This window comes from Peromyscus eremicus, chromosome 8a, assembly GCF_949786415.1.
Source record: "Peromyscus eremicus chromosome 8a, PerEre_H2_v1, whole genome shotgun sequence".
In the NCBI taxonomy this organism is placed as follows: domain Eukaryota; kingdom Metazoa; phylum Chordata; class Mammalia; order Rodentia; family Cricetidae; genus Peromyscus; species Peromyscus eremicus.
Window position 1 is genome coordinate 63,466,364 of NC_081423.1, and position 27,606 is coordinate 63,493,969.

The window sequence follows — 27,606 nt, forward strand, 5'->3', positions numbered from 1 at the left end:
GTTTGAGGCGGGGTCCCACTGAGTAACCCAGGTTGACTTCCAACTCATGATCCTGCTTCAACTCTTGAGTACCAGGATGGGATGCTGTCCATCACCACACTTGCTTTCCCAGACAATTTTTAGAAAGGATTTTCTTCTATGTATTTATATCCATATCTATATCTTAGTTGTCTGATTATATATATATATATATGTTATATATAATGTTATATATATATAACATATATATATATTCAGACAAATAAGGTGGTGGCCTACAGTAGTGAACATAAGGCATTTGCCTTCAAGCTTGTGAAGGACCATTTGTGGACTTCTATGATCCTGATGCTGCCTGAGATCAGTAGAGCACATCCTGGTCTTGTCAGAATTGCTGGACATGGCAAAACAGAGTTTTCTCTTTACAGCCACCTAGGAGGAAGGTATCACTATCACTGCCATGCCACATGAGAAGGAATAGGCTCAGGGGAACTAAGTGACCTTACTCAGGATCACCTATCTATTGGGTGACGGAATCTGGATTGAAACACAGGAAATTGCTCAGCCGTCTCTGAACTCCTGCACACCATATGACTTATAGAGATCATATACACATTTGAATCCCTTTAAATTAGTTTCATATATGTATAACACACGTACAATTTTTGGTGTGTGTGCTGTTTTGAGGCAGTCTCTTGTAGCCCGACTGGCATGAAATTTTTCTGTGCAGATGAGGATAGCTTTGACTGTTTAACCCTCCTGCCTCCACTTTTTTCAGGGGCGTAAGTAACACTATGCCTATTTAGGTCTCATTCTGTAGCCCAGGCTGGCCCCAAACTCATGACAATCCTTCTGCTTCAGCCCCCGATATGCTGGGATTATAGGCATGAACTATCATGTCCTACTTTAAAAAAAAAGTAATTAATTGGGCAGTGATGTGGTAGCGGGAAAAGAGTTTTCTGTTCGTGTCTGATGAACTGAGTTTTGACTCCTGGACTCCAAAGTGGAAGTTTGAGCTATGTCTCTCCTCATAGCTCTGGCTGTCCTGAAACTCACTAAGTACACCAGGATGGCCCGGAACTCACAGAGATCCACCTGCCTCTGTTCCTGAGTGCTGGAACTAAAGGTGTGTGCAATCACACTGGCAAAGAACCAACTCTTGCAGGCTGTCCTCTGGCCTCCACACATCCACCATGGAAGGCACTCAAATGCACATGTCATACTCAAATATACAAAAAAAAAATTTTTTTTTGAAAACAAACAAACAGGGCTCTGGGCTCTGGGAGTACACACACCCTGGAAACCAGTGACCTTGTTCAATAAATCATTCTGAAAAACTGGTAGGCAGGTCACTTGCCTTCCTGGACCTTAGCGCTTAGTTAGAAGATTCCCTTTTCCGAGTCAAGACAGCGAAGCTCCTGCTTTATGACCCTGGACAAGGAACTTCTGTTCTTATTCAGTAAAACAAGAAGGATGTGGTGCTGGAGAGATAGCTCAGAGGTTAAGGAGCTCTAGCTGCACTTCCAGAAGTCCTGAGTTCAATTCCCAGCAACCACATGGTGGCTTACAACCATCTGTAAACCTTCGTCTGGCATAAAGGTGTACATGCAGATAGAGCACTTGTCTACATAAAATAAAGATAACCTAACTAAATTAAAAAAAAAAAAAGGCGGGGGAGATCCGACTACGGAATCTGACACATCTCTGGCAGTCCACTGCAACGAACAAAACTTTTCGGGTTTTGCGCTTACCGTCAGCATGCCCGCGAGGGCGCTGTTCCAGTAACGAGAGCGTTCGCGTTCCGAAAGCGCGTGTCCCTCGCCGCACGCCATCGTCCCCGCCGCCGCCGCCGCGCCTGCCGCCGCCCGCGTCCGCGGAGCCGGAGGAGGCGGAGCTGGCTTGTCCCGGCTCCAGAGCGGAGCGGCACCCGAGGAGGTGGTGCGGCGAGTCAGGGCGGCCGAGGCTCGGGCGCAGAGGCCTGAGAGGCTGGCAGGAGACGGTGGTAGCGCGGGGAGAGCGGCGCCACGGGCTGGGCGCTCCCGGCGTGAGGCGTGCGCTCCATGCGTGCGGGCCGAGCGCGGCCCCTGCGAGCCTCCGACATGAAGAAAGACGTGCGGATCCTGCTAGTGGGAGAACGTGAGTCCGCGCCCTGCCCGGCCTCGCAGCCCGGGTGCCCCCTCTCAGCCTGCCAGCCCCTCAGCTCATCCCTCCCCAGGGTTCTGCCCTGTCCTCCCCTCGGTGCTCCTCGCAGGCCTCGTCCCCTTTAGTCCCTAACGCCCGACCCTGTCGCGGCGAAGGTCCTCGCCTTCGCCTCCTCGAGTCCTTGCCTGTTGGGCCTCGGCGTTTCTCGGGCCACCTCCTGCCGGACCCTCTGATTGCCTGTCACTCGCTGCCAGGCAGATGTTGGACAGGCAGACTGAGCACTTGGGACTGCGGGAACCGGCTCGCGGGAACACTGGGGGAGGAGTGCAGAACTAGGCGACTTGCGGGCAAGGTCAGGTTTCTGGAATTTTTTTTTTTTTTTTCACTTGCTGCCTTCGCTCCTGCTGTGCATGGGCATTAAGAGAGAGCGTTGGGGTGCTTGTGTAGCTCGGTAGAAGAGCTCGATCACCTACAAGCGTAAAGATGGGGGTTCCGTCTCCAGCACAAGGGAGAAAAAAGACAAAGTTTAAGATAGAGGTTGTTGTTGTTGTTTTAATTAAAATTTTTTTCTTTTGTTTTTACCTTTTGCCATGCTTGTGCCTTGCGTTGGAGTAACTCCTGGTAGTCGCGCTATTTTCACAAAAATTTACCGGCAACTTCACGTTAATACGAGAGAGTACTCAGTGAGCGGTACTTAACTAGGGAGGAACCTTTAGTTGAGGCATCTGTGATCCTAAAAGTCTTAATTTCGCTCCTTGTTAGTTATCCTGTAGTTAAGTGGTATTTTATGAACAAGAGCAGGCCTATAAGACAGCAAAATATATACTCGCGTAGCCAAGACTCCCTAGGGATTGTTAGGTTTTACTTTTTGCGAGTAAAAAAAAAGCAAACAACAACAAAAACAGCGCTTTTGCTGGCTGACATGATGACAGTACACCAGGGACTCCGGATCTCACTGCAAGTTACATGACTATTAAAAAGAGGGCTAAAGAGGGCTTGAATTGGTTTAAAACTTCCTTAGTTAATGTTTTGCCATTGCTGGTGTTCAGTTCTTTATTCCAAGCCACGTTACATTTGGAGTAGCCTCTATAGGTCACTGTGATACATACCAAAGGAGGAAAATGCACATATTAAATTTTTTTTTTTTTTAACTTGGGGTAGGGTGTGCCCTTGGGACCCAGACAGAGGGAATCAGGAGTCCTAGAACTAGAGTTACTGGTGGTTTGAGCCACCCTACTAGGTGCTGAGAACCGAACTTTGGTCCTCTGCTCTTAACCACTCCAGCCCCAGGTCTGCGCATTTTTACTATGGTTATAGTGTTCTTTGAGAAACCTAGTGTGGAGTCTCATGTCTGTAAAACCAAGACTTGGAAGAATTAAGGCAGGAGCGTTACTGTGAGTTCAGTGCCAACCTGGTGTACATAGAGAGTTCTAAGCCAGTCTGGGCACAGTGGGCCTCAGAAAGGAGTGGGGGTGGGCATGACTACTACAACGGACTATTTACCCATGTAGCTGTAGGGTTTTTTTGTTTTTTTTTGTTTTTTTTTTTTTGGTTTTTCGAGACAGGGTTTCTCTGTGCAGCTTTGCGCCTTTCCTGGAACTCGCTTTGGAGACCAGGCTGGCCTCGAACTCACAGAGATCCGCCTGCCTCTGCCTCCCGAGTGCTGGGACTAAAGGCGTGCGCCACCACCGCCCGGCCTTTGTAGGTTGTTTTTCGTTTGTTTTGTTTTTTGAGAAATCTTTAGTCAGAATTTGGAAGTAAGCTTAGCTAAGCATAGTTTGCTTTTTGGCTTTCAGTTTTGAATATTAGGTTTTGTTTATAATGATATCTTAATCTGTATTTTGCATCAAGTTCTCTGATAGTAAAGGAAGGCATTAAGGTATGATTGGATTGGTGCTGATACATTTGGAGCAAAATTAGGGGAAGTGAGCCGGTGTCCCCTTAATTGTATTTTATAAAAGTCTAGTACTTTTTTTTTTTAACCAGTTTTTCAAAAAGATGAGTATGTGTTTTGGATTTAGTGTTGAATATAGGAATCAATTATTATTTTTAAAGGATTTATTGCATATACAGTGTATGTATGCCTGCAGGCAGAGGGCACCAGATCTCATTGTAGATGGTTGTAAGCCACCATGTGGTTGCTGGGAATTGAACTCAGGACCTCTGGAAGAGCAGCCAGTGTTCTTAACCTCTGAGCCATCTCTCCAGCCCAGGAATCAATTATATAGCATTAATGTGTAAACTGTCTGAATAGAAATGCCATATATAAGTAAGATTTAGTGCCACTCTTAGGACATTTGAATTCAGCTTTAACAATATTATTTAGGAATATGCAGGAGTTTAAAATTTATTAGAAAAGTGCCGGGCGGTGGTGGCACACGCCTTTAGTCCCAGCACTCGGGAGGCAGAGGCAGGCAGATCTCTGTGAGTTCGAGGCCAGCCTGGTCTACAGAGCGAGATCCAGGAAAGGCGCAAAGCTACACAGAGAAACCCTGTCTCGCAAAAACAAACAAACAAAAAATTTATTAGAAAAGTATGTCATTTAGTAATAAAAAGCAAACAAGAGAATTGGTATATATATAAGTTTTCTGATCATATGGAGAAACTTGATATAAGAGAAAGCTTTAGTTTTTGAGGGACACACTTTTTTTTCCCCTAAAAGAGTGGTACCAATCGTGCTGATGGTACACATCTGTAATCCATTACTCAGGAGTCTGAAGCAGGAGGATGGAAAATCAAAATTTTAAAAGGGCTAGAGTATATAGTTTAGTGGTGCGGCACTTGCCTGACATACATGAGGCCCTAGGTTCAGTCTCCAAGTATAGCACACGCAGCAGAAGGTTGGTACCAAAGCTTCAGGCTGTCTACTATTAAGACGAACTGTAGCCGGGTGTGGTGGCACTTGTCTTTAATCCCAGCACTTGGGAGGCTAGGATTACTGGCTTGTGCCACGCTTCTTAGTTGAAGCTGTTCTTGGTATCAAACCCGAGGCCTTGGCAAGCACTCAAGTGAGCTTCTCCACTCTTGTATACATATATTTTCAAATTTTAGTGTTGGAAGTATAGTTATACTCAATTGAAATGTAGGATTTCAGTTATTTTAATGGCTGGTTTTGGTAGGAAAGTCTTTTTAAGCTTTATTTTTTCTTTCTTTTTTTGTTTTTGTTTTTCAAGACAGGGTTTCTCTATGTGTAGCCCTGGCTGTCCTGGAACTTGCTTTATAGACCAGGCTGTCCTCAAACTCAGACATCCACCTGCCTCTGCCTAGTGAGTGCTGGGATTAAAGGTGTGTGCTGCCACCACCCAGCTTAAACCTTACTTTTTACATTTATTTTTTATGTTTGATTATTTGTGTGTAAATCTGAGCACAATTCATGGGTGTTTGCTCTCTCCTACCATGTGAGCTCTGGGGATGGAATTTAGGTAGTTAGGCTTTGACCAAAGTGCCCTTATCTGCTGAGCAGTCTCACAGGCCCGACTGTTATAGACTTAACGTAAATACTTGTTAGCCTTTAGCCTAATTGTAGCATTTTAAATCCTAGATTAGGCATACACCTGTCATCCTAGCACTCAGGAGGGAGGAGATATCACAGGTTCAAGACCAATCTGGCTTATCTAGTGAGTTCTGGGCAAGTCAAGGCTGCATAGTGAGATACTAGCTACACACACACACACACACACACACACACACACACACACACACACACACGATTTAAATATTTAATGATTAAATAGTAGGTAAATGTGTGTCAGAGTATTTTAATACAGATCTGACACATTTATTCCTGTAGTATTAGAAAAAAGTGGTTATGATTTGAGCTTTTAACATGTTTATTTAAGTACATCTAGTTTTTAGTTGCTTTAAGATGGTTGGGGGTGGAGGAGGCAAAGAGAAAGAAACATCCATCCTTTCTGGTACTGTGGATTTCCAGTCTATTCTTGTGTGTTGTTCTGTTACTTTGTATTCCTGTCAGTGTCTGTCCCTGAACCAGGCGCCGGCAACTTCATTCATTGTTTCTCTGAAATGGTGAATGGTTTCAGTATTGTGTTGTCCCATTCCTCCTGCTGTACTGCTGAGTTTCAGGGTATTTTCTTGGCCCTTTTATGACCCATCGAGCCATAATGCTAACTAACTGCTTTCTACTTAGTGAAAAGATGAAGGAACTTAGGCTGCCTGTAAAATCTTAAGGCATTTTGCTTGCAGAGAATAACAAAGTATTTTAAATGTTATTTATGTTATAGCTTAATTATTGTTTGTCAAATACCATTCAGATCAAAAGTGAATTACTCTTGTCATGAAACATATTCTTAAAAGTGCACTCACAGCACTTGGGAGGCAGAGAAAGGCAGATCTCCGTGAGTTCAAGGCCAGCCTGGTCTACAGAGTGAGTTCCAGGACAGCCAGGGCTGTCACACAGAGAAACCCTGGTCCCCCAAAAACAAAAACAAACAAACAAAAAAGTCAGGCCAGCCAAGATAGCTTATGGGGCAAAGGTGCTTGCTACCAATTCTCAACCTGAGTTCAGTCCCTGGACCCACGTGGTGGAAGGAGAGAAGCAACTTCTGAAAGCTGCCCTCTGCCCTTCACACCTGCACTGTGGTGAATATGTGCACTTGAGAGTGCCCAAATGTGTACACACGCACGCACTCCTGCTCTCCAATGTCTTGTTTGCTCTCCTGGTACTAATGGCACTGTGTTGATCAGACTTGGAGAAAGGTATATAGGTGTGGACAACAATTGTCCTCCATGCCATCGCCTACCTATGGTTAGTGAACTCACTCTGTATACCAGGTTGGTTTTGAGCTCACAGAGATCCACCTGCCTCTGCCTCACAGGTGCTGGGAACCAAAGGTGTGCACCACCACCATCACATTTAGCTAAACCACCATACCCTTAATTGTTCCTTGGGAACAACACAGTCATCCCCTCCCTCCTTTCCTCCCTTTCTCCCTCTCTCCTTTTGAGAGAAAGTATCACTTGTAGCCCAGGTTTGTTTGGAAGGCCATTATGTAGGCCAAGCTGGCCTCACCCGTGGCTATTCTTCTGCTTTAGCCTCCCATTATGGGGAAGATCCTTGCTGGGATTATTTATCCTATTGCTAAAGGTTAGTAGTTAATAAGTATAACTTCATAGACCCCTCCTCCCCCTTTAGTCTAATACAGTTGTTTAGAAAGAACTAACATACACGTGTGTGTGTGTGTGTGTGTGTGTGTGTGTGTGTGTGTGTGTGTGTGTGTGTGTGTTTGGTTTTTCAAGGCAGGGATTCTCTGTGTAGCCCTAGCTGTCCTGAAACTCACTCTGTAGACCAGGCTGACCTCAGATTCACAGACATCCACCTGCCTCTGCCTCCCAAATGCTAGAATGAAAGGTGTGTGCCATCAGTCCGATGAACTGAGACTTCTTAATATGATAAAGAAATATAAAATGAAAAGAACCATTTCTTTTGCCATTTGAAGAAAAGGATGTTTGTTAGCAAGAAAACTAGCCAATATGACTGGAAGGATGATAATTGGAATGGTAGAATGTTATTTCTCCTTCATAAATATTAGGAATTTTCTGTCATTTAGAACTAGACATTCAAAAGAGCTGATAAAAAGACAGAAATTTCAAACCCAGATAAACCTAGATAATTTGTTCTATATTATATTTTTCCAAGGATGGCCTATTTAGAAGCATGTAGTCTCAGACAGGTGGTGTGTTGTAATGAATTGGAGACATCTGTCTTTAAGAATAAATACGATCTTGCATTTTATAAGTCACTTAACTATTTCTCAGGCAAAATAGACTAGAGAACATCAGATAGTTGGCTAACAAAAGATAATTTTTATCTCTCATATTAATATGTTAAATATTTATATCAAACTTACATTGCAGTTTATATATTGGTTGTAACATTTTATTTGTAATACATTGTTATAGACTTTATTATAAATATATTTTATATAATATTTATACTATAATCTTTATAGTAAATATAAATTCTAACTAGTATAATATTTAAAGAAGAATTGAGGATTTCTTTTCCTCATGGAAATGTTTCTGGAGCAGTTGAAAGAAAAACGTTTTATTTATTTTTGAGACAGGTCTCACTATGTAGCTCTGGTTGACCTGGAACTCCCTATGCAGACGAGGCTGGCCTTGGACTCAAAGAGATCCTCCTGCCTCTGCCTCTTAAGTACTGGGATTAAAAGTGTGCCATCATGTCTGGTTCTAGATAGAATTTTTATAATGTAGTGAGTTAAATTGCCTCAGATTGTTTTCTAGATGAGGTAGGATATGAGCAAATAAATAAAATCACACTCTGAGAAGTGGTAATGATACACATGACTTTGTGTGTCCCTGTCTTCAAGCATCAGTAAAGTTGTTCAGTTGTCGTCTTTACTCTTGCTGTGATAGAGGTCTCCCCTATTGAATATGTCTGTAGTTTGATAGGAGCCTGCTACTCTTCAGGCAGCCAGAACTGCCCTTTGTACTACTGAGCTGAACAGTGAAGAAATCTGACTTTCCTCGTAGTGCTGTTCTCTCTATTCTGAAACTCACAGGGGGCCAGTGGTCTGAGGGCAAAGAAGGCAGCCATGACTAGGAAGAAGATGGTTCTAATGAGTTTGCCATTTGATTTTCGTGGTGCTAGGGATGCTGTAGTGAACAGCAAATAGTCTCTGCCCTTGAGAATTTCTAGAAATTTTCTAGAAATGCATAGTAGCTGGTGAGAAATATCCTATTTTTATCAAAGTCTAGGAAGACCTCAGGAACCCACTGTTGTTATGATGGAGGATTGTCTGGGTCTTATGCAGATGCAGCACTCTTAAGAATATACATTTCTTGAGTGTGTACAGTAGCACATTCCAGTAATCCTAGTACCCAGGAGGCAAGAGGTAGGAGGATTACTGCAAATCTGAGGCAATTCTATATATTGAGTTCCAGGCCAGTCAGAATCCCCAAACCAAACAAAAGAATGCATGTGTCTTCAGAGCATCAACAGATATTTTTTTTCTTCCTAGAGGCCAAATTACTGATTTTTCTTTCATTTATTTCTTTGTCTATTTATTTTGTTTGTTTGTTTGTTTTGTCTCCCCTGCCCCCCAGACATGGTTTCTCTATATAACAGTTGTGGCTGTCCTGGAACTCACTCTGTAGACCAGGCTAGCCTCAGATTCATAGAGATCCACCTGCCTCTGCCTTCTGAATGCTGGGATTAAAGGTGTGCGTCACCACCACCCAGCTTATTTTGATTTTTGAGTTTGTCTCTGTTGGGAGTAAAGGCATTTTTCTTTTTAAATGGCCCTTCCTCCCTCCCCTCCCAGAGTCTTGTACATATTAAGCCGTTGATCTACCACAGACTTATACCACAGCCACAGATGGGTTTCCTGACATATTGTTGTTTACAGATGTGTGCTGTTGTTTGTTTTTTTTGGCTCTTTTTGGCTCCTTTGGGAGGCCACCACCCAGCAACCAAATAAATCACATGCAGAGGCTTATTGTTACTAATAAATGCCTGACCTTAGCTTGGCTTCTTTCTTTCCAGCTTTTCTTAACTTATTCCATCTATCTTTTGCCTCTGGGCTTTTCCCATTCTCTTCTGTAAATCTTACTCTTACTCTGAGGCTTGCTGTGTAGCTGGGTGACTGGCCCCTAGAGTCTCCTCCTTCTCCTCCTTCTCTTCCTCCTCCTCCTCCTTCTCCTCCTCTTCTTCCTCCTCCTCTTCTTCCTCCTCCTTTCACTAAATCTCTTTTCTTCCTCTCCTCCCAGATTTCTTTTTCTATATAGTCTCTCTGCCTGCCAGCCTCACCTATCCTTTCTCCTGCCTTCCTATTGGCCATTCAGCTCTTTATTAGACCATCAGGTGTTTTAGACAGGCACAGTAACACAGCTTCATAGAGTTAAACAAATGCAACATAAGCAAAAGTAACACACCTTAAAATAATACTCTCCAACAGACTTGAGAAGCAGATTTCTTTTTTTTTCTCATGTCCTCTCTGCTCCCCCATTCCCCCTGTTTTTAAATAGTGGGGTTGAACACAGTGCTTGTCCCTCTTTTCTGACAGTTTGGTTTGTCTTATTTAATACGTTTTCCTGACTATCTCCATGTAGTGTGTAAGACTAAATTTATATGTAGACCATCGTGCAAATAATTATCAGATGAACTAATAGGGGTCTGCATAAGAGATGAATCTTGGAAAGCAGGAATTCAAATTTATATGTTCTTCCAGTGTTTCTTAGTTTGAGGAGAACAAACAGTTCAGGAGATACGTGTGTTTGTGTGGAACTAGACTTCTTGGATACAAGATTTGTTGTTCTCAGGTTTTTTATTTTGTTTTTTGTTTGTTTGTTTTTTGAGACAGGGTTTATCTGTGTAACAGCTCTGGCTGTGCTGTAATTCACTTTGTAGCCCAAGCTGGCCTTGAACTCCCAGAGATTCGCCTGGCTCTACCTCCTGAGTGCTGGGATTAAAGCCATGTACCACCACCAATTGACCTTTTTTTTTTTTTTTCTCTTTTTTTTTGAGGCATATTGTGCTTTGATAAACATGAAATTCTCATGCCCTCTGCATTTTGATACCAGTTCTTTGTTATCAGCTTGGTGTCCTGAAAAGTTCTATTCAGTTTTAATGCTACATAGAATAAGTATCAGTTCTTACAAACTGAAAGGCAAGGCCCCCAAGATTGCTCTTACTTTAGATGCTAGGTACAAGTAGGATTTTAGTCAAACAGTTAAAAAGGGGCTTCTCACAACCACCTCAAGCTTACTCATTCTCTAGAAAATGTTATACTTATGCTCATGTGAATGAGCAGCTAGATGGAGAGATGCACAAGGAACGTTGGAAGGGTCTGGGGTTTCAGTGGAATTAAGGTATATAACCTTACTGGTATGTTCACTAACCTGGAAGTTCTGAGATTTGATGGTTAGAGATTTTATATGGGGTCTCATTTTGTAGGCACAATTAAACCATTGTCACATAAGATTGGACTAAGCTTCAGTCCCCCTTTTCAAACTTTCTAGGTTTTGGGATGAGGCTGAAGGTCCCAACCCTCTACTCATGAGGTTGGATTTTTCTGGTGATCAACCTTTATTTCTGAAGCTATCTTGCCTGTATCTCCTTACATTTTCTTATAATACGGACTTGTATAGTTATTTATAAGAAAAGACCTAGCTATTGTTAGGAAATAGCAAGGGATTTTGAAGACTCTTGTCACAGTTTCACACTCTTCTTTGTTATATGAAATTCCAGTCTTAGTTTTTTGCTAAGAACGCATTAGATACAATGATTTTAGAGAGAGAGAGAAAGAGAGTGTATTTTTTTTTTTTTTTTTATCAGATGGTTTTTCTGTGTAGTTCTGGCTGTCCTGGAACTCACTTTGTAGATTGGGCTGGCCTCAATTGAACTCAGAAATCTACCTGTCTCTGCCTCCTGAGTGCTGGATTAAAGGATGCACAACTACCACCACCTGGCTAGAGTTTATTTTTTTTAATTATTACTTTGTTTTTTATCTATGTGTGTGTGTGCATAAGTATGTATGCATGAATGAAAGTCAGAGGACAACCTGTGGGAGTCAGTTTTCTTCTACTGTGTGGGTCCTGGAGATTGAACTCAGCTTGTCAGGCTTGGCAGCAGATGCCTGTACCCCCACTGAGTCATCTTGATGGCCCTATTTTACTTTTTTATTGGTTTAGCAGTTGCCTGCCATCCAATGTGCAGTAATTACCTTCCCTGTTCCTCCTCTAGTTCAGTGCTTGGCCTTAAGTCCAGAAACTCACTCACTCTTAAGAAAAGCTTTGGGGGGCTGGAGATGTGGCTGAGTGTGTAAGAGCACTAGCTGTTCTTTTAGAGGGAGGGCTTTGGTTCCATTTCCAGCACCCACATGTGTGGCTCCAGTTCCAGGGGATCCGATGCCCTCTTCTGGCCTCCATGTGCCGTGCTAGCATGTGGTGCACGGCCTATGTTCAGGCCAATACCCATACACATGAAGATAAGCAAGTCTTTAAGAAAGAAAAGGAAAGCTTTGAGCAGGTGTTTGAGACGGGCTGGTATGTACACATTGTTTCCCTGGCATAATTACTGTGCCTGGGCATGGACATCCAGTCAGAGAGTGCTTGAGATCTTCCATTTCATATAAAATTAGAAGATTCCATTCACTAGCCTTGTTTACAAGTATCTGGTTATATGTCCATGTAGACTCATACATGGTAAGTATATCTGTTATAGTCATGGTGTCTTAATACAGGTTATGTTACAGAAGTGGTTTAGTGGGCAGTGAGAGCTTTGGTAGCTCTCTTGGGGTCTTAGGCTCGGGTAGAACTGAAAAGCCCTGAAGAGATGATTAAGATGTAGGAGTACAGAAGAGACAGGGAATGATTTTTGGATGAGAAAAACCATGTGAGGAGGGAGACAGGACTCATTGTGGCTAGTTAGTGCTTGTGCCTGTGTGAAACATTATTTGTGCAAATTGCCTAAGTGGACAACAGTGGGAAACGAGATTAGTAGGTAGGTGAGCAGCAGTTAGATGATGCTACTTTTCGGTAGAATGATTTTAGTGTGATGTGGTAGGTAGTTGAGAGTCAAAAAGACTGAGTTAGAAAATGAAGGCTGTGTAAGAAAATGGAATTGACTTTTTTTTTTTTGGAGACAAGGTTTCTCTGTGTAACAACTTCGGCTGTCCTGGAACTCACTCTGTAGATCTGGTTAGCCTTGAACTCACAGAGATCTGCCTGCCTCTGCCTCCTAAGTGCTGGGATTAAAGGCATGTGCCACCACCACCACCTGACTGGAATTGATATTTGTTGGTAGATTAATGAAGGTAGAAAGTTGGGAACTGGGAAATGTCTAAATGAAAGTACCAGAATTAGACAGAAGGGCAAGCAGAGACAGACAAAAATCTCAGGCTAGGTCCAGCATGGCAGGTGCTGGTGGTTCTAGCTCTCAGGAGGTGGGAGGACTGCTTGGAGGACTGCCCAGGAGTTCCGATGTAGTAAGGCTCCTCTAAATAGCAATGAGAAAAATTTAACAGAATTTCAATGCAAAATAAGAAGCCCAGTCAGGGCTGGCAGTCTATCCTGCTGTGTAGAAACAGTGTTGACTTGGTTGATGGTTACTCTGAAGCCTGTTCGGATGTAATTTGTGTCAAAGGAGGGTACACAGTGGCTTTGTGCAGAGTGTTGTGAACACCTAAGACACACAGAAGTGCTCCAGAAATATCTGTTGGGCCTAGGGATAGAGCTCAGGGGCAGTGCACTTGCCCAGCATTGGAGAGGCCCAGTGTTTGAGAGGCTCAACACACACAAACTCCATACATACAAGAAGACATAAAAAGAAGGTATCTAGCGGGGCGGTGGTGGTGCATGCCTTTAATCCCAGCACTCGGGAAGCAGAGCCAGGCAGATCTCTGTGAGTTCGAGGCCAGCCTGGTCTACACAGTGAGTTCCAGGAAAGGTGCAAAGCTACACAGAGAAACCTTGTCTTGAAAAACCAAAAAAAAAAACGAATTTAAGATCAACATTGATATCTGTAACTCTAGAACTTGCCAATTTTTAACCACCAAAATAACTTAAAATAGTACTTATTTGGCAGTTTCTAGTAGCATATCTTTTATTTCAGAAAATATGGAAGGCCAGAGATAGTGACACACACCTTTAATCCCAAGAATCAGGAGTCAGAGTCAGGGTGATTTCTGAGCCCAAGGCCAACCTGATTTACATAGTGAGTTACAGGACAGTCACAGCTACATAGTGAGACCCTATCTCAAAAAGAAAAAAAGAAATTAACGTTCATTCTCGGCTACACACACATTGTGAGTTCAAGGCCAGCCTAGGCTACATGAAACTCTGACTCAAAACAAGCAATGCTTCCAGTTTTAAAGAGACATTACAGCCTTTTTTTTTTTTTTTTTTTTCATTTTCTTTTTTCTTTTTCTTTTTTGGTTTTTTAAGACAAGGTTTCTCTGTGTAGTTTTGGTGCCTTTCCTGGATCTCGCTCTGTAGACCAGGCTGGCCTCAAACTCACAGAGATCCGCCTGCCTCTGCCTCTGCCTCTGCCTCAGCCTCTGCCTCAGCCTCTGCCTCTGCCTCCCGAGTGCTGGGATTAAAGGCATGCAACACTACCGCCAGACTTTTTTTTTTTTTTCATTTTTTATAAAGGATAGTAGTGAATAAAGTCAATAGACTGGAAAATGGTACTATATTTGTAGTTAATTTCCTATCTGTGACATGGTACTTTGTCTACATAGGAGAATAAGGTTGCCTTTAGGAAATACATACAAAGATACAAGTATTGGGGCTGGAGAGATGGCTCAGAGGTTCAGAACACTGCCTTTTCTTCCAGAGGTCCTGAGTTCAATTCCCAGCAACCACATGGTGGTTCATAACCATCTATAATGGGATTAGATGCCCTCTTCTGGCCTGCAGGCATACATTCCCCCCCCCCCAAAAAAAAAAAAGATAAAATTGTTCTCAAATGGTCCTGTGTCTGTCTGTTTCTCGCCATGCATTAGTTGGTAAGCTTATATGATGTAGTAGATACATATACTGCTGGAGTAAGAGTGAGACAGATAAGGGATAATGCACATACAAATACTATAAAAATGTTATATGTTATGTGGGGAATTTGGGTTAAGGATAGGTATAGACTCAGCATAGTGTTTTATGCCTGTAGTTTAAGCACTTGAAAGGCTGAGGCAGGCAGAATGCTGTGAGTTTAAAACCAGTCTAGTTTATACTCTGAGTTCCTAGACTATAGAGTGAGGCCCTGTCTCAAAGGGGTTAAAGCAAGCCTGTGCGATGGCTCAGTGAGTAAAGGTGCCTGCTACCAGCCCTGAAGAGTGGGTGTTACTCTAATTGATCGCCAGTGAACCAGTGACTATTTTAACTGAACTGTATTACTTGCTTGTGAGGGCTGCATGCTAACTCTTGATTACCATTCCCTCTCTGTATACTTATAAGTCTTTAAAAGCAGAAGAGAGCACTGGCTTGACCATCAGGAGACAAGCTACTCTCTTAGGTCCACTGCTCATCTTTTAGTGAGATTTTTAAGGAAATCACTGTCTCTGAGTCACATATTTCCTGTCTGAAAACTATGGAGAGCTGTATAAGCTAGTATTGTTAGATTCTAGGAGTTTTGTAATGCTGGCTCTGTTCAAAACAGAAATAACTTGGCTGGGTGGCGGTGGCGCACGCCTTTAAAATCCCAGCACTCAGGAGGCAGAGGCAGAGGCACGCGGATCTCTGAGTTCGAGGCCAGCCTGGTCTACAGAGAGAGATCCAGGGCAGGCACCAAAACTACACAGAGAAACCTTGTCTCGAACCCCCCCCCCCCAAAAAAAAACCAAACAAACAAAAAAACCAGAAATAGTTTGTTGTGAGCCACATGTCAAAAAGCCTTTTTTGACATAAGAAAATCAAAAAGTCTATGGGGGGGCTAGAGAGATGACTCAGTAGTTAGGAGTGCTTGCTGTTATTCCAGAGGACACAGAGTTATTTCCCAGCACCCACAGGGGCAGGTCACAACCAGGAGATCCTATACTATCTTCTGGACTCTGGGGGTAGCCACACACATGTACATATAACATATACCTGCACACATATAGACATGTACACATAAAATAATAAAAGCATTCTTAAAATAGTCTATAGAAACTAGCTAGAAGCTACCTGTGAGACCATATAGTTTGTCTCTCAACTTGCATAAACTCTCCATGTTGTTTGGGCCAGTGCACTCATCTGTGTGTTCTAGCCATTCATTATTTTCCAGGATTGGACTTGTTCAGTTCACTCTTTTATAGTCATTTAGGAAGTGACTGAGGTTGTTCTTAATTCTTAGAAATTACCATCTTTCATATTTGGACTTGTTTTTGAAATTGCACTTTGCCACTGTGGCAGAGACTAACAGGCAGGTATCTGTTTTCCTCTAGTAGCTTGGACAGACTTGGTTGGTAAACACTTAGATTTGACTGTAGGAATTATATGATCAGAAAAGTTACTGGAGTAGAGAAGTCAGATTTTAGAATAAAGATTGAGATTTTTAACTTTCCATTATTAAAAAAGATCAGTGGGACAGAAAATATTTTTTTTTTTACCTTGTTAACAACCCCTAAAATACAGAATAAACAACAAGTACACATGTAGGAATATAGACACTCTGATATCCTTCTGTTGGTGAGGATGTAAATTGATGTATTCTCTTGTGAACACAGCGAACAATGTCAGTTAAATACAAAACAGCCCATGTGCTAACTTGAATTGCACTTCAAGGAATTTATGTTGTAGAATATGAATTACAACATTATTCATAAAGGTGAAATGTAGCTAGAGTTTTCCTGCCTGGCCCACAGTCAGGGCAAATCTCTTTCACCTGCCAGTCCCACAGCTTCTCAGACCCGACCAAGTAAACACAGAGACTTATGTTGCTTTCAAACTGTATGGCCGTGGCAGGCTTCTTGCTAACTGTTCTTATAGCTTAAATTAATCCATTTCCTTTAATCTATACCTTGCCACATGGCTCGTGGCTTACCGGCATCTTCACAAGCTGTTTCTCATCATGGCGGCTGGCAGTGTCTCTCTGACTCAGCCTTCCACTTCCCAGCTTTATTCTCCTCCTTGCCCCGCCTATACTTCCTGCCTAGCCAACGGCCAATCAGTGTTTTATTGATTAATTAGCAACACATTTGCCATACATCCCACAGCACTTCCCCCCCTTTTTTTTTTCAAAAAGGAAGGTTTTTAACCTTAACAAAGTAAAATTACATATTATTTGGGAATTTGGGCGTAGCTTCTCTTACTACTTCCTGCTGGAGGGGGGCGCTGTATCTTATGGGGAAACAAAGAAAATTTTAGAATTATGGAATAGTCCATGAGGCTGTATCGTCTGAGCCAGATGCCTTCAAACCATTCTGGATGTTGGATCATCTGGGCCATGGTGTCATCGGAGATCTTCAGGGGGTCTTGGCTGGTCAAACCTGATGTATCTTAATCTTGAACAAATCCATAGCCTCTGGCTTTCTGTGGGAACAAAAGCAGAGTCTCCTTTCCAAAGCAACATATCTTTATATCCAAATTTTAAAGTCAAGGTATCTTTAAAATATACATTTTGGCATAACTCAACAGCTTTTACAATCAAATGTTTTTCTGCAGTTAAAAATCCCAAAGACAACACAATCCAGATTCTCTGTGTAATATCCATTTTTACGTGGCTTATTTTTTATACTACCTTTACTGTCTCTTTAATGACTTTATTTTTTTTAAAACTAGGTATTTGTTTCTATAACTCTATATATCACCTTTTTTGTCTCTTTCAAGCCTATGTATCTTTTACACACATTGTAAACTATTACATCTGAATCTGTCTTATTTTGAATCTCTTGCCTTAAACTGCAGCAGCTGTGGCTGCTGGCTCTGCCCACCTCAGCTTCCCAGCATGGCTACGTTTACCACCAGCTCTGGGAGCTATCATGGGTCTATGCTTTTATCCAAGCAGCATGTAGTCCAGAAACCTCTTTTTTTGTTTTGTACTAGTAAAGTCTAAATCCACCATGCAGCTTAATGTGCCACTTGCAGAGGCCTCATTCCCGCCAGTAGCTCCAACTGGCAGCTGCCGCTTATTTGAGAGAGACAATTAGGAAGCTGGTTTTAGCTCCGTTTTAGAATCTTTTTTCTCAGTTTTTAGGTGGAAACTCTTGCCCCACGTTGGGCGCCATTTGTAGCTAGAGTTTTCCTGCCTGGCCCACAGTCAGGGCAAATCTCTTTCACTTGCCAGTCCCACAGCCTCTCAGACCCGACCAAGTAAACACAGAGACTTATGTTGCTTTCAAACTGTATGGCCGTGGCAGGCTTCTTGCTAACTGTTCTTATAGCTTAAATTAATCCATTTCCTTTAATCTATACCTTGCCACATGGCTCGTGGCTTACCGGCATCTTCACAAGCTGTTTCTCATCATGGCGGCTGGCAGTGTCTCTCTGACTCAGCCTTCCACTTCCCAGCTTTATTCTCCTCCTTGCCCCGCCTATACTTCCTGCCTAGCCAACGGCCAATCAGTGTTTTATTGATTAATTAGCAACACATTTGCCATACATCCCACAGCAGGTGAAATTTAGAAATGATCTTGAAGTTCATTTTTGGGAACGTTAAGCAGTTCATATTATGGGATTGGTTCTTACACAACTCTCAGTAGGTAATGCAGGAAGGTTTTTGTTACTGTGTTCTTTTCTGTTCTTTCCTCAAACTTGACGTCCTGTTTCCTCAGCTTCCCCAAGTAGCTGGAATTACAGGCAAGTGCTGAGACACCTGAGCTGCAGGAGGCTTTTGTGATACCGTGAAATGGGCTTATGATTGCCTTTTCCCCAAACAGCTAATAACTCTCTATGTGGTTACTGGATTTGAGTTCCTATAGAACCAAAATAGTTTATTAAAGTAATGATTTTTTTTCTTTTAACAGCTAGAGTTGGGAAGACATCACTGATTATGTCTCTGGTCAGTGAAGAATTTCCAGAAGAGGTAAACATTTAATGTCTTATTTAGTGTGTGTGTGTGTGTGTGTGTGTGTGTGTGTGTGTGTGTGTGTGTGGTTTTTTTAATTAATAAAAAATAAAGTGATATGTCAGTGCCACCTTCACGTGTTTCAACAGTCAGGACTTTTCTGGTTTTTTGTTTGTTTGTTTGTTTGTTTGTTTGTTTTTATGTGAATTGGTGTGAGGGCGTCAGATCCCCTGGGGCAGGAGTTATAGTTATGAGCTACCATATGGGTGCTAGGAATTGAACCCAGGTTTCCTGGAAGAGCAGCCAGTGCTCTTAACCACTGAGCCATCTCTCCAGCCTCCAATAGTCAGTACTTTTAAAAAGCTCATATTAGTTTATAGAGGACATCACCTTAAGAAAGAGCCTAAGTTCTCATTTTGTGCCTTTGACTTTGTCATTAAAATTTTGTTTTTGTTTTTTACATTGTGTGTGTGTGTGTGTGTGTGTGCGTGCGCGATCTGTGTTTGCTATCAGAGGGCAACTAGTGTGAGTCAGTTCTCATGGGAGTCCTAAGGATTGACTTCAGATCATCAGTCTCGTTGGCAGGTCACTGAGCTATCCTACCAGCCAATGGCTTTGTCATTTATGTCATCTCTTCGTCTTAGTTGTTTCTTTCTTTTTTTCTTTTTTCAGAGCTAAGGACTGAACCTAGGGCCTTGTGCTTGCTAGGCAAGCGCTCTACCACTGAGCTAAAATCCCCAACCCCAGTTGTTTCATTTTTGAAATGGTGGCAAAAAGGGTCACCTGTGTATCCTGTTCTTAGAATTAAAATGTTTTCTAGAACCCCAGACGTGAAAGAGATGCTGAGTTTTGTATGAATTGAAACTAGATTTAGGGTCCGGGTACCGCTTGCCTTCTGCCTGGTGCTATCAGTCTGTGAGATGTTTTTGTCAAAACTACTAGAATTCTGACACAACTAATATTATCTGCCTACTTCATTTTACAAATTAGAAATGAGTTCATTCTATTTTGCCTACAGATCCAAAGACTTGTGTATAACAGTAAATTAATAATAGTGAAGTGCCACCAGAAACAAGGTGGTGTTATTACTAATAATATATATATATGTATAATATATCTATTATTGGTATTTTGAGACAGGGTCTCATGTAACTCAGTCCAGCCTCAAACTTATTATGTAGCTCAGGATGACTTTGTACTCCTGATCTTCCTACCTCCACTTCCCTGGTACTGTGATTACATGTATGTACCACCATACTGGGATATACTTACTTACATTTTGGAAATCCCAGTGTGAGGAGATGCTGTAAAGTCAGGATATTGTTAGAGAAAACAGCATCTATGCAACAGCATAACAAAATTTTGGATTTTGTTGTTATTGTTAGTTTATCTTGAGGCACAGTCTGTATAGTACAGGTTGGTCTTAAACTTACTATGTAGGCACTGCTGATCTTGAACTTTTGTCTGATCCTTCCACAGATACTGAGATTACAGGTCTGGCTTATCTTTTGTTTCTCTGAAGTCTTGTTAATGTCAGAGTTTGAGGCTGGAGAGATAGCTCAGTACTTAAGAGCACTTGCTGTTCTTCCAAAGGACCTGCATTCAATTCCTAGCACCCATGTTAGGTGACTTGTAGCTGTAACTTTAGCTCCTGGGCATCCACACTCTTTGTGGCACTCCACCCCCCTCCCCATACACAGGTGGCATGTAAGTGCACACACACGGAAAAATAAAATTAATGTTAGAGTTTGCATTTACCTTTCTTTACTCTTATTTAGAAAGAAATAACCTTATAGATTTATTGCTGAGCTAGGAATTTGATGCATCATATGGCAGTGTCTTTGTTTTTCTAGATTCTTGTGGTGGCTGGGATGGAATCCAGGGTCTTATGCATACCAAGCAAGAGCTTTACTGCTGAGCTATATCTCTCATTGATAGCATTTTCAATATTTATAATTCTGTTTTTTTTTTTTTTCAAGACAGGGTTTCTCTGTGTAGCTTTGGCGCCTTTCCTGGAACTTGCTCTGTAGCCCAGGCTGGCCTCAAACTCACAAAGATCTGCCTGGCTCTGCCTCCCGAGTGCTGGGATTAAAGGCGTGCACCACCACCGCCCAGCAACATTTATAATTCTATGGCTGCTATTTTCTTTGTTCCTTTTAGCATTGAAGAATCAAATAGTAATTCCTTAATTTGAAAAATGGAGTGTATTGTGGAATCATTAACATTAATTTAGAATTATTTAGGTTATACTATATAAAGTTCTCTGCAAAAGTTTAACTAAGGAGCTAACAAGATGGCTGAGTGGGAAAGGCACCTATTGCCAAGACTAACAAGCTGATTTTAATTCCCAGGGCCTACATGGTGGAAATACAAAGCTAACTCCACACTGAACTCCATTTGTGTGCTATGATACCCATGCACACAAATAAGTAAACAAAATTTAAAGACTCCAATCCAGCTGGGACTGCTTAGTAAGACTCTGTCTCAAGAAAGAAATTTGAAATGTTTAATTGAAGTTAAAGTTGTTTAAGGGTATTTCTCTTGAGTGTGGATATGGGTTTTTTTCCCCCCCATAATTAAAAATCATGCATTTGGGGCTGGAGAGAAGTCTCAGCAGTTAAGAGCACTGGCTGCTCTTCCACAGGACCTGGGTTTGACTCTCAGCACCCAGAGGGTGCCTTACAATTGTCTGTAACTCTAGTTCTAGGGGATCCAGTGCCCTTTTCTGGCCTCCCAAGGATACCATGCATACATGTGGTTCACAGATACACATGTAAGCAAAACCTATACACATAGAAAATTAATTATTTAAAAAGAAAGGAACGGGCCACCATACTTCACAGTTTTGTTAAAAATGTGCATCTTTCTGAAACGTGGAATTATTAACTACAGGGCTAATGGAGCCAACCAGTTATCTAGCCTAGACAAAGTTAATATTTATTGGTTACCTTGAAGGTTGTCATCTTGTTTTGTGTTTTTGTGGAGTTTGCAAGGCTGAGGATTAAACCCAAGGCTGCATGTGCTAGGCAAGTTCTCCACCACTGAGTTACACTCATCAAGACTGCTTTGGATTAACATAGCCACTTATTTGTAAAGTGTTTTAGATTCTCAACAAAATAGAATGAGAACCGTATGGTTTTTTTTTTTAAAAAAAAATCTAATATTTGATACCAAATTAAGTATAAGTTTGTGAAAAACTTGAGATATCCTTATTATGGCCTTTGACTACAAAGGTAGAATTTCTTTCCCCTTTAACCTAGGACTGGACATTTGCTAGGCAAACACTCTACCATTGGGTTATATCTCTGCTGGAAAAAAAAAAATCTCATTTTTTTTCTTTGCTTTTGATTTTATTGTTAAAATTTTTATTACATTTCATTTGTTTTCTCTCTCTCTGCACATGTACCACGGTACACATTTGGAGGCAAGAGGACACCTTGTGGTTGTCGGTTCTCTTTCCTCCATGAGGGTGTGGGGATCAAAAGTGATCACTCAGGTGGTCAGACTCAGCAGCAAGCATCCTTACCTACTGACGCATCTTGCTGGTCCTTAAATAATGTTTTTATGGGGCTGGAGAGATGGCTCAGCGATTAATCCCAGTACCCACATGGCGCTCACAACTGTCTGTAACTGCAGTTCTAGGGAACCCGACACCTTCACACAGACATACATGCAGGTAAAATACCAATGTAAATACAAATAAGTAGATTTTTTAAAAATGCTTTTGTTTTTGGTTTTTTTTTCAAGGCAGGGTTTCTCTGTGTAGTTTTGGTGCCTGTCCTGGATCTTGCTCTGTAGACCAGGCTGGCCACGAACTCACAGATATCTGCCTGCCTCTGCCTCCTGAGTTCTGGGATTAAAGGTGTGTGTCACCACTGCCTAGCAAAAAATGTTTTTATTGTAGTTTTATATGATAAAGCACTCTAATGAAAGCATTTTAAAATGCAGTGAATATCTACAAGAATAGTTTTTGAAGAAGGGCCTGATATAGATAAATCTACATGGTCTATTAGTAAGTTTGATGGATAATTTCTCCACATTTTTTTTTGTTTGTTTATATTTGTTTTCAAATAAAGGTTCCTCCTCGGGCAGAAGAAATCACCATTCCAGCTGATGTCACCCCTGAGAGAGTTCCAACACACATTGTTGATTACTCAGGTAATCGGTGGTCTCTTGTGGGTGAGACTCTGGAGTTCATTTAATAGCCCTGCAAACAGAACCTCACTAAGCTCTTAAAAATGTTCAGAAGTTCAGCATTTATGATCACATACTACTCTCCCCCATACTCCACCCCTAGACAGGGTTTCTCTGTGTAGCCCTGGCTGTCCTGGAACTCACTTTGTAGACCAGCTAGCCTCAAACTCAGAAATCTACCTGCCTCTGCCTCCTGAGTGCTGTGATTAAAGGTGTGCGCCACCCCTGCCTGAATAGGTTATATACTACTCCTGTAGAGGACCTGAGTCCAATCCTCAGCACCTACGTCAGATGGCATACAACCTCTTGTAACTCCAGGCTTATCAGTGCCTATGGCCACCACAGACACATGTGGCATGTACACCCATACACTTGCAATCACACATGCATGTATACTATGCACACATAGATATTTAAAAGAGTGAGAAGATTCTGAATTTTGTAATTCGTTTAGGGGCTGAGGATATAATTGTATATAATGTTTTCCTAGCCCTGATTTTGATCTCCAGAATAACACACAAACATGTATATAATGATTTGTTGACCTCTGTATGTGTAAATTTCTCAATCTTTGTTACAAAAATATGAATTAAAATTTATAAATGAATTAAAATGGTCACTTTGGGAGCTGAGGCGATTGCTCAGTAAGTAAAGGCCTTGCTGAGCAAACATAAGGACTGAGTTCAGGTACCCGTACCTGCATAAAGGCTGGGCACTGTGGAACACCAGCACTGGGAAGAGGCAGAGCTAGGCACATCTCAGAGCTCACTGGCCAGCCAGCTGAGCCAGTTTGTGAGCTGCAGGTTTATGAAACAGACGAGTCTGGAAAAACGCAGTGACAGAGGTAGAGGAAGGACACCTGACATCAACGTCTAGCTTCCACATGCATGTACATACACAGACATGTACACAAAGTTCATCTTATTGTTTCTGATAATTGTAAAACTATACATATTACTGAGTTTATTTACTTATTCAGTATGTGTGTGGACATCAGTGTGCTACAATATGTGTGGGGGTCAAGGATACCTTGTTGGATTTGATTCTCTCCTTCCACCATGTTGGGTTCCAGGGGTCGAACTCAGGTCCCAAGCCTGGCAGCAAGAGCCCTTACCTACTGAGCCATCTTACCAGCCAGGAAGGGGAACTCTTCTTTCTTCGTTGTTAGGCTACAGTGTGGCCCTGCGCCTTTGTTATTATTACTCCTACCCACTATGTTGATAGTGTCCAGATTCTCTAGTCTTGGGCTCTGTGTCCAGACTCTTGTCCTGTCTGAGCTTCTGGCTCTGAAGTACTCAGTCTTCTTTCTCGAGTTGCTGATCTCTTTTGCCTGACCCTTTTTCTTTTCTATTTTATTTTAATAGTTTATTTAACTTTATTTTATGTGCGTTGGTGTGAAGGTGTCAGATCTCCTGGAACTGGAGTTACAGACAGTTGTGAGCTGCCATGTAGGTGCTGGGAACTGAACCGGGGTCCTCTGGAAGAGCAGTCAGTGCTCCTAAGCCCTGAGCCATTTCTCCAGCTCTCTTTCTTTTTCAAGACAGGATTTCTGTGTGCAACCCTGGCTGTCCTAGAACTCTCTCTGTAGACCAGGCTGGCCTCAAACTCACAGAGATCCACCTGCCTCTGCCTCCTGAGTGCTGGGATTAAAGGCATGTGCCACCACTGCCCAGCCATCTGATCCTTTTTCAACTCTGGATTAGATACTGGCCTAGATCTTTGTCACAGTGCCTCTGCCCTTCTGTGCTGGAATTGCCCTCTTGAAAATTTCTTCCTTGCTAACCAGCTTTCTTATCTTGGTTCAGCTTTTTCTTCTCTGGATCACTCTTATTTTGGTACCTTGTCTGGCTTTACACTTTATCATTTTGAAGATTTATTGATTTTTATGAGTATGTATCTGTGCCTGTAGGTATGTAAATGTATCATGTTTATGCTTAATGCCTATGGAGGCCAGAGGAGGGTGTAGGATTCCCCTGAATCTGGAGTTATAGATAATTATGAGCTGCTATGTAGGTGCTGAAAACCAAACATGATCCTCTGAAAGAGCAACAAGTGCTCTTAACTGAAGAACCATCCGGTGTCAATTTTCTTAGGTGGACGTTACATCGATTTTTTTTTTTTTTTTGCTTGACTGTTATGAAAGTTTTTAAAATACAAAATACTGACTTTGTCATTTGTAGAAGCAGAACAGAGTGATGAACAACTTCATCAGGAAATATCACAGGTATGTGTAAAAAAGTCATTGTGTGTGTGTGTGTGTGTGTGTGTGTGTGTGTGTGTGTGTACACGTATACATGAACAGTGATAATCCTATGAGTCTATCTTTTTAGTTCTCTTACCAAGAATATGCTTCTTCTGAGGGCCAGTTGGGGATTGAGACCGTTTCTTGTAGCCCAGACTGGCATTGAATTCTCAGTGTAGTTGGGGCTTGTCTTGATCCCCCTGCCTCCTCTTCTTGAGTGCTGTATAGGTGTGTGCTACCATGCTCAAGTTTACCAGGAATTTCTCAACTCTTTGTTATTGTCATTGGTATTTGAGTCTATATTTTTTGCTCTAGTTCTTTAGGGATACTTTTCTCTTATAGGCAGGTTTTTCTGCTTCAAAAAATTTTCCCCTTTGGCTGAAAAATCTTAGGTAGTTGACAAATAAATCCTGTTGTGTGTATTTTATTTCAAAGTGCCACTAATTTATTAATTTTTCTTCTAGGCTAATGTCATCTGCATAGTTTATGCTGTTAACAACAAACATTCTATTGATAAGGTATATTTAAATTTTCTCTATATTTAAATTAAATATGATACTTTTATTTACTTTTTTGAGGCAGGTTCTTTTGTTTCTGTTTTTTGAGATAGGGTTTCTTTGTATAGCCTTGACTGTCTTGGAACTTGCTGTGTAGACCATGCTAGCCTGGAACTCACAGAGATCCGCCTGCCTCTGCCTCTAGAGTGCTGAGATCAAAGGCGTTTGCCACCACCACTCATGGAGGCAGGTTCTTATTATATAGCTTAGGTCTGGAATTGTTAGATAGCTTAGGGTGGCAATGAACTTGCAGTCCTCTTGCTTCAAGTTTTTTTTTTTTTTTTCTTTTGTTCTTTGACACAGGATCTCTCTCTCTATGTAGCCCTGGCTATCCTGGAACTCCGAAGACCAGGCTAGCCTCTAACTCACAGAGATCCGCCTGCCTCTGTCTTCCAAGTGCTGGGATTAAAGGCGTGCTCCACCACCACCCCAGTTTTGTTTTTGTTTTTAAGGTAGTGTCTTGTTCTGTAGCCTAAGCTGGCATGGAATTCACGATCTTCCTGCCTTAGTCTGGGATTCCAAATATGTGCCACCATGCCTAGTTGTAATGGGACAAATCTGATGACAGCTGACCCTCCAGTGAGATTTTTAAGGACTCTTAACAAAGAGAGGAGCGATGGCTCCGAGGGTGAGGTGGCCCAGAGGCTGCTCTTCTGTAACTCCATTTCAGTTGTAGGAGCCTCTGTGCACCAGGCATGCACACGCAGACAGAGCACTCATAAGCATAAAATAGGTTTTTAAAAAAAGTATGCTTTTTCTTTTTTGTCCTGCCACTTTTTTTTTTTTTTTTTTTTTAGGACAGAATCTAATCTCACTATGTAGCTCTGGCTGGCCTGGAACTCCATATGTAGACCAGATTGGCCTTGAACTCAGAAATTTCCCTGCCTCTGCCTCCTGAGTGACAGAAGTAAAGGTGTGCAGCTTTTCAAAGATCTGCATCATGGCTTAACTCCTACTTATTTTCATTTTAGGTAACAAGCCGATGGATTCCGCTCATAAATGAAAGAACAGACAAAGACAGCAGGTATTTTTTTCTTTCAAACTTTTTTTTTTGAAAATTTCAAACGTAGTGAAAAGATGTAAGAAATACTAACAAACATATCTGTAAAACCTTTACTTAGATCCACTGTTTATTAACATGTTCCACATTTGGTTTTTCTTTCAAATATTTATTTATTTGTGTGTATCTGTTTGTGTGTGTGTGTATATGTATGCTTGCGTGTGCTTACATGTACACATAGGTATCAGAGTACAATGTGCAGGATTAAGGGCTGAAGTGGTTAAGGGCACTTGTTGTTTCATAGGACCTGGGTTGGATTCCCAGTGCCCATATAGAGTCTCACCATCTCCTCAGGCACCAGGCACAAGTGTGGTACAACGGGTATACATGCAGGCAAAACACTCACCCATAAACTAATAAAAAAATAAATCTAGATGGGCGGTTGTGATACATGCCTTTAATCCCAGCACTCAGGAAACAGAGGTAGGTGGATCTCTGTGAGTTCAAGGCCAGCCTGGTCTACAAATCGAGTTCCAGGACAGCCAGAGCTACAGAGAAACCCTGTCTTGGGAGAAAGGAAAAGACAGATTTGGTTGTCCCCTTTTATTGTGTTGATTCCAGAATGGAATTCAAGGTTGGCAGTAAGTGCTTTTACCTGCTGAGCCGTGTCCCTGGCTCTCTACATTGGTTTTTATCAGTTTCTCTCTGTTCACCTACCTTCATACACCACCGCATACCTTTGTGGGGGCAGGAGTGATTAGAAAACGTAAATAGATTTGAAAGCAAAGCAGAAAACAGCTCTGACATTGTAAAGATTCGTAATTATTGACAGATTGAATATTTTAGTAATCCTGCATTTCTGATCACAAACTGCTGCTTGAATCTATTTGGGAGTCTGCCTTTGCCTGTATTGTATGCCCTCTCTTGAGTTGCTTCTTTAATGAAGTGTGGAATTGTTGATTGCTCATAATGTGAACAGTTGTTTGTAGCACAAATCCTAATTGATCTTATTAATAAAAACCCGGAGTCAGAT

The 27,606-nt window shown here is 41.8% G+C and overlaps 1 protein-coding gene across 7 annotated transcripts in view; it reads left to right on the plus strand.

Moving 5' to 3' along the window:
- Positions 1-1,819: 1,819 nt before the first annotated feature.
- Rhot1 (ras homolog family member T1) overlaps positions 1,820-27,606 on the plus strand; it is a 69,458-nt gene continuing 43,671 nt past the window's right edge. For all 7 annotated transcript variants that reach the window (XM_059271318.1, XM_059271317.1, XM_059271320.1 and 4 more), the window contains exons 1-6: positions 1,820-2,112; positions 18,540-18,598; positions 22,657-22,738; positions 24,955-24,998; positions 25,481-25,534; positions 26,545-26,597. In XM_059271318.1, coding sequence (XP_059127301.1) covers positions 2,037-2,112; positions 18,540-18,598; positions 22,657-22,738; positions 24,955-24,998; positions 25,481-25,534; positions 26,545-26,597 — 368 coding nt within the window. In that variant the 5' untranslated portion in view covers positions 1,820-2,036. The remainder of the gene's footprint in view (positions 2,113-18,539; positions 18,599-22,656; positions 22,739-24,954; positions 24,999-25,480; positions 25,535-26,544; positions 26,598-27,606) is intronic.